General features: G+C 61.0%; 1 protein-coding gene across 1 annotated transcript; it reads left to right on the top strand.

Annotated features, from left to right (window-relative positions):
• Positions 1 to 5,532: 5,532 nt before the first annotated feature.
• Positions 5,533 to 7,320, top strand: LOC127316703 (uncharacterized). The gene is made up of 2 exons (XM_051347156.2): positions 5,533 to 6,165; positions 6,732 to 7,320. Exons 1-2 carry the CDS (start codon positions 5,786 to 5,788, stop codon positions 7,207 to 7,209), a joined length of 858 nt encoding a protein of 285 aa, XP_051203116.1. The 5' UTR covers positions 5,533 to 5,785; the 3' UTR covers positions 7,210 to 7,320.
• The last annotated feature ends 210 nt before the right edge of the window (positions 7,321 to 7,530 follow it).

Here is a 7,530-nt window from a genome sequence, read left to right as displayed (position 1 = left end):
ACGGATGCTTCGTACCCTCAACGACTGCGTCCGCACCCTTCTGTTCCATGCATACATGCCCCCACGATTCTGGCCGGATGCTCTTGCCACGGCGACTCTCCTCGTCAACATCCACCCGTGTCGTGTGCGTTGGTCATACACGCCGCATCACCTCCTCTACGGTGCACCGCCCGCCTATGATGACCTTCGCATCTTTGGCTGCCGGTGTTATCCTAACACCGCTGCCACCGCCACGCATAAGCTTGCGCCGTGCTCTCTCCCTTGTGTGTTTCTCGGCTACCCCGCCAACACCAAGGGCTACCGCTATTATGACCCAGTCTCCCACCGTGTCCTCACCTCCCGGCATGTGTACTTTGACGAGTTGGTTTTTCCGTTTCAGCAGGGACTCTTGGCGACACCTCCGACGACGCCCCCGGCGCCCGCCAGCCCTCCTGCGGCCGCGCGCCGACGATCGACCGCGGTGGCGCCCTGCGCGCCGGCCCCGCTGGTGCCTCGGCGTCTCCGTCGCCCGCGGCGCCCCGTCGCCCGCGCCGCCCGAGGCGCTTCGCCCGCCGGCGCCTGCCGCCCGGCGCCCCATCGCCCGCGACGCCTGTGGCGCCCCCGCCCCGTCGCTCACGGCGTCTCCCTCGGCCGCCTCATCGGCCGCCTCGTCGCCCGTCTCGCCGCCCGCCTCGCCGCCCGTCGCTGTGGTCCCCGGGGCCCATGCTCACCCGCGCACGTGCGGGCGTGCGGCGGCCGTCTACACGCTACCCCGCCGACCGGTACGTCGTGCGGCGCTTCGGTCCGCCGCGTCGCATACGGGCCAGCGGCAACAGCGTCCTACCGCACGACGGCGGAGCTCCTCCCAGCCGCCAACCCGGCCCCGGACCGGTACGGCCGGTTTCCCGGCCGGCCAACCCGGCTGCCGCCGGTTCTCCGCCCGATCTGCGGCCCGGCCTACCGCCCGGTCAGACAGGCCTCGGCCGGCCCACCCGGCCCGCCGCCGAGCGCCGCTCGGTCGGACCGGCCCCCGGCCGGCCCGCCCAGCTGCCGCCCGGCCGAACCGGCTCCGCGACCAGCCCGGCGACCGCTCCTTCGCCGGTGCCCACCTCGGCTCGCGCTGCCTTGCGCGACCCGCATTGGCGCGCCGCCATGCAGGAGGAGTACGACGCGCTGCAGCGCAATAGGACCTGGGAGCTCATTCCCCGCCCCCCCGCGCCAATGTCATCACCGGCAAATGGGTCTTCAAGCACAAGCTCGGCTCCGACGGTACTCTCGAGCGCTACAAGGCGCGCTGGGTCGTGCGCGGCTTTCGGCAGTGCGCTGGCGTCGACTTTACGGATACGTTTGCCCCGGTCGTCAAACCGGGCACGATCCGCACAGTGTTGCACCTCGCCGCCTCTCGCGCGTGGCCGGTGCATCAGATGGACGTCTCCAACGCCTTTCTTCATGGCCATTTGCAGGAGCAGGTGTACTGTCAGCAGCCCATCGGCTTCGTCGATACCGAGCGCCCCGATGACGTGTGCTTGCTCTCTCGGTCCCTGTATGGATTGAAGCAGGCGCCCCGCGCCTGGTACCAGCGCATCGCCGGCTTCCTGCATCAGCTTGGCTTCCGCTCCACGCGCTCCGATGCGTCGCTATTCGTCTACCGGACCGGCAACGACATGGCATACCTGCTACTGTACGTCGACGACATCATCCTGACGGCCTCCACCGCTGGTCTTCTTCGACAGCTCACCGACAGTCTTCACGCTGAGTTCACGTTGAAGGATCTTGGCCCGCTCCACTACTTCCTCGGTATCGAGGTTGTCCGGCGTGCGGACGGGTTCTTCCTCCATCAGCGGAAGTATGCCCACGAGCTTCTCGAGCGTGCAGGGATGCTTAACTGCAACCATGCGCCTACTCCTGTCGACACGAAGGCCAAGCTCTCCGCCAGTGATGGTTCGCTGGCGTCTGACGCGCCATTCTACCGCTCCATCGTCGGTGCTCTCCAGTACTTGACGTTGACGCGACCGGAGCTCCAGTACGCCGTGCAGCAGGTGTGCTTGCACATGCATGCTCCTCGGGATGCTCATTGGGCCGTGGTGAAGCAGATTCTCCGATGCGTGTGTGGTACCATGGGCTACGGCTTGTCGTTGCATGCTTCGCCCTCGACGTCGACTGACCTCGTCGCCTACTCGGACGCGGACTGGGCGGGTTGCCCGGATACGTGCCGCTCCACCAGCGGCTACTGCGTCTACCTCGGCTCGTCGCTCGTCTCTTGGTCCTCCAAGAGGCAGCCCACCGTGTCTCGCTCCAGTGCTGAGGCTGAGTACCGCGCCGTGGCTAATGTTGTGGCTGAGTGCACATGGCTTCGTCAGCTTCTGTCCGAGCTCTCTTGTCCTGTTGACAAGGCTACGGTGGTCTTCTGCGACAACGTGTCGGCTGTCTACCTCTCCGCCAACCCCGTTCATCATCGGCGCACCAAGCAGATCGAGTTGGACATCCACTTTGTTCGTGAGCAAGTTGCCCTTGGTCGCGTTCGAGTTCTTCACGTACCGACGTATCAACATTTTGCCGATATCATGACGAAGGGATTGCCATCCACGACTTTTCCTGAGTTTCGCTCCAGTCTATGTGTCGGTACCGACCCTTCGACTGTGGGGGGGGGGGGGGTGTTGAGTAACATATTGTATAGGTATAGGTCCCCGTGTTTTTTCAGGGTTGTACCTGTAATTGTACATGTGTCCGCCTATATATACATGAACAGCCCGCCCTATTGGTGCTGTGCAATCTCCAATAACTCTTAGGGCATCTCCAGCGGCGCGACGCAAACGGTCGCTGAGCGACCATTTTCGTCCGCCGTGACCGGAAATGCGTCTGGGGCCTGTTCCAGCGGGGCGACGCAAAGTGACCGGGCCGTCCGCGGAGACGCAAACCTGGCCCAAATATGCGCCAGGTTTGCGTCGCGGCCGACGCTCGGCGGTCGCTCCGAGTGTCCGCCGAAAAAGACGTAGGACCCGCGCGTCAGTGGCTGGAGGGCGATATTATTCCCGCCACTGGCCATTCCCCCTCGCCAAATTGGAAACTAGACCGGCGCGAGCAGGCCAGAAGCGATGGACGTTCTCGCCGCCGCAACTACCGCCATGGATGCGGAGCAAACCCTCGCACCCGCCGCCGCCCCACACTCCCCCGTAGCCACGACCATAGCCACAATGGACACTGCAGCTCCGGCGGAAGCAAAGCGAGCCACCGACGGTGGCGGCCGGGAGGCAAAGCCGAAGGCGGCAAAGAAGGTGCTCTCAGCGGAGGAGAAAGTCCTGGAGGCCGCCAAGCGTCGCGGGCGGCGCCAGAACCAGAAGATCAAGACTGCCGCGGCCGCCAACCAGTAGGCCTGGCAGATGCAGATCAAAGCCGGCGTCGCGCAAGTAGCCCTCCATCCGACCTTAGCGGAGGGCTACATGATCGTCAAGAGAGAGGGGATCGCCGGCGTCGCTCCTCCGGCCTCTTCGGTCAGCTCGGTAAGTTCCCAGCTGCGCCCTGGAACTCCCGCTCCCTTGCAGGGCCACGCGGCGTCGCGGTTCGCCTCCGGCCTGCCGCCGGTGAAGTTGACCGGGGCGGCGGTTCCCGACCTCAACCGGACGCCTAGAAGCGGTGACTCCTGCCCGGGCGCGACACAAAAGACGCGCCAGGTGCCGGAGGAGAGCATGCCGCATCCCCGCATCCTATTCGACGAAATGGCGCCGCCTGCCCCGACGATGGACGACCTGGTACGTGAGCTCTGTCAATGTGTGCGAGTACCCTGTATCATGCGTCTGATGTCCGGTCGTTCGTAGGACTATTGGAAGGACCGCCATGATTCAGACATCCAGGAAATTATCTACGGCGGCGGCTTTGTTCGCGATGATCGGGCCTGGACATGCGCGCATGATGCGGAGGACATCGAGACCGCACGGCTGTTCGGCACCCAGCAGACGCAAGATGCGGAGGACATCGAGACCGCACGGCTGTTCGGCACCCAGCAGACGCAGCCAACACCCGTGTGTGTGGACGACTTCAATTTGCGTCATTGTACATCATTGGCGGCTATGATTGCAGGTATCTCGCGCCTTGCAGAAGTTCAGGGCGACGCACAAGAAGGGCTTCCATATGGTCCATTGTTAGGAGCTGCTCAAAGACAACAGCAGGTGGATGATAAGCTTTGCGGCCTACAACGAAGCTGTGAGAAATGGGACAGCGGTCAACCTCGACGGCGAAGACGACGATCAAGGTCGTCCAGTCCTTCCACCTCGTCCACGAGGCCACAAGGCTACCAAGGCCGATCTCGTCCGGGAGGCGCATGCCATTGCTTTCACGCAGAGCATGGAGAAGATAATGGCCGACAACCGTGCCGCCATGGCTGCTAGGGACGAGAAGAGGCGTCTGGAAAAAGAGGCCGCAGCTGCCATCTACCAGAACCTCGCCAAGGAGGTCCTCGATGTCCAAAGGGCCAAAAAGGCAGATGCCGAGGCCAAATTGCGTGCAGAAGACACAAGGATCATGCTTGCCGGCTTGAGCGTCGTCGACGACGACATCAGGGCATGGTTCATGAAGAGGCTCGCCGAAATCCGCGCGCGAGACGCCTGATCGCCGGCGCCGGCGCCATGCGCCCAGCACCTTGGCCTCCTTTTGGACTTTTTTTATTGCTGTTCAGGCCTAGTTGTGCCCCGTTTGCTCCACTTTGCGCCGTACGAGCTGCAAAGTGTGATGAACTTGTTTCAGCCCTCAATTTGCGGCTGTAATTTCGTGCAAAGTCGACGCTATTTCATGTTTTTTGAATTCTGGCCTGCGCCCAAAATGCGACGCGCCGCTGGAGCCAACCCCTGACGCAAACGGACACACGACCATTTTCCCGTCCGCCAGGCGACGCAAACGGACGCCCGTGGATAATTTGGGCGTCCGAAATGCGTCGTGCCACTGGAGATGCGCTTACGCGTGTGAAATGCACCGGTGGAGATGGCCTGAAGTATCGCGGAGGATGAATTGTTACCGGACGGAGCACAGCAGCGTGGATAGGCATCACACGGCTGTCGGCCCATCCACGGACCTGCTGCAGACAGCTCAAGCTCAGCGAGAAGAGTCGTAAACGGCAGAAAACGATCCATCCATCAAACGCGTGTGCGCGCACTGCATTGCTCCCCACTTGGCACTACACACGCTTCCCCCGCCACACGTGCGACGCCTCATCCGTCGACCAGGCCGGATACATCACACAAGTACATACGTATACGGCCGACCGTATAAATACGGTGACCAGAGCCGTACTCAGCACCATACGTAGTAGTAATACGGACGTACTCCTAGGAGTGGTATGTGTACCGGTAGTATAATCCTAGGTTACGACCAGGACTTTTGTATGCACACGTCAGCCGCTAACTTCCCTGGACCCGCGCCACGGTGAGCCGCGCCACACGGTGGCCCCATGCGTCAGGCGCACAGGGACCGACCGGCCAGCTCCTGCCGCGGCGTGTGGACCGGGCGCATGGACCGTTTCGGCGGGTCCTGTAACGATACAACACGCCCGCCTGGTCCTAGCCTTGCCGAGCTCGGCATCTCTATCCTATCCATCCTTCCTTCCCATCCCTGCCCTGCCTTCTCTCTCTCCATCTCCCCTTCCAAGATTTCTGTCCTCGTCTGTTTGTGGCCTGGACTGCCTTGCTGCGGCGCGGTCAATCCCTCGGCGGACGAACCAACACCCGCGCCGCCGGCCGATCCGCACGCCGGATCAGATTTCCTTGCAGGATCTTGCTTGCTAGGTAGACGTGCATACTTGTGTTTGAGCGAGCCCATGTCGACGGCGGTGGCGCCGGGGATGGCGCGGGGTCACGGGTTCCGGGCCGCGGATAAGGGGAAGCAGCGGGCGGATTCGGAGGAGCCGGAGACGAATCGGGGCGGCAGAGGCGGCGTCAACGGGTTATACGTCGATGATGATGAGGAGGAGGGGCAGGTGGAGGTGGGGAGCGCTGAGCTGAGGGAGCTCGAGGAGGCGCTCTCGGACAACTCCTCGATCGGGGCCGCCTCGTCCGACAGCTCCTCGATCGGGCAGGACTCCGCGTCGGAGAAGGAGGACGACGAGGAGGTGGAGAGCAAGGTCAAGCCGCCGGTGGAGGAGGTCTTCGGCATGGGGCTCGGCACGATCGAGTCCCTCGAGGATGCGCTGCCCAACAAGTAAGCTTATCCGCCTTCTTCAACCTCCTCTTTTTATTTATTTATTTTTTGTTTGTTTGAGGTTCTTGTTAATTTGTGCTGATTTTATTGTGATGATGTCTTCCAAGCTTCTCTTGGTCAAAACGGATATTGCTCAGCTGGTAGCTGCTGCAACTGTCTTGGATAAAAGATGTTCTTTCTCTTGTGGGAAAGGAAAATCCGCTATAGTTACTGAGCAGTCGTGTTCAGTTCTTCTGCTGGAATCATTCATCTTTTTGTAGATCACATAACTGGGGCTACAGAAAGTAGTCTGTCTGTTCTGCTGAACATTTGCATCCAAATTAGGACGATCTATGGAGAAAGAAAGTTACTAGCATCTTTCTGCTACTACTAGTCAAACTGTTGGTAAAGATCATGGATTTAGTTTGTTGCGTGTGATTAGCTGAAATCCCATGCTTCTAACGAGCTTAAAAAGGATCCAGATTTGTGATTAACGAGGCCAACTACTCTGCCCTGCCCATAGAGGGAGGAGCGTTATCCTGAATGAAGCAACATGAACTGACAAGATTCTGAACTTGTAATCGCAGGCGGGGCCTCTCGAATTTCTACGCCGGAAAGTCGAAATCCTTCACGAGCCTGGCGGAGGCGGCTGCCAAGGCGGCCGCGAAGGAGATCGCCAAGCCGGAGAACCCGTTCAACAAGCGGCGCCGCGTGCTGGCGGCGTGGTCGCGGCGGAGGGCCTCCTGCAGCTCGCTGGTCACCACGTACCTGCCCCCTCTCCTCTCCCTCGACCACACCGTGGTGGAGGGGGACGAGGGCGAGGAGGACGAGGACCGCTCCAACGACGGCGGTGACGAGCACGACGATGGTGGTAACGGCAGCGGCCAGAGCAGCAGGAGGGAGTCTCCCCGGTTCCCTCCGCGCGGGCTTAGCCTCATGCAGAGCGCGTCCCAGAAGGGCGCCGCCATGGCCATGATGCGGAGCCCGACTGCGAACAAGACGAGCTCGTTCCGATCTCCTAGGTCGTATTCGCTCTCCGACCTGCAGAACGCCGGGTACAACTAGCTGGAATTTAGACCGGATTTAGGTTGCCGGAGCTGGTGCTGTATAATCAAGAATATCTCTCTCTATATAAGAACCTCCATTAATTTGTTGTGTTCTTTTGCCTGATCTGAATCACCTGCTGGCAATGGTATCATCGAGTGCTCTGAATTACATGTGGTCAACAGTCATTTTCTTGATTAGAATGGATAATCTTGCTGAGGCGATGACCGACTGGTGGTTTGATTGCTGCTCTGTCTGTGGAGTGGTGTTTGTTGGTGCAGTGGCTTGCTGTGGCAGCGTACAGACAGAAGGTGACGAGTCCTATGCGTTGCCTCATCCGAT

This window comes from Lolium perenne, chromosome 7 (assembly GCF_019359855.2).
Source record: "Lolium perenne isolate Kyuss_39 chromosome 7, Kyuss_2.0, whole genome shotgun sequence".
Lineage (NCBI taxonomy): Eukaryota > Viridiplantae > Streptophyta > Magnoliopsida > Poales > Poaceae > Lolium > Lolium perenne.
This window is presented reverse-complemented; position numbering and strand designations above follow the sequence as displayed.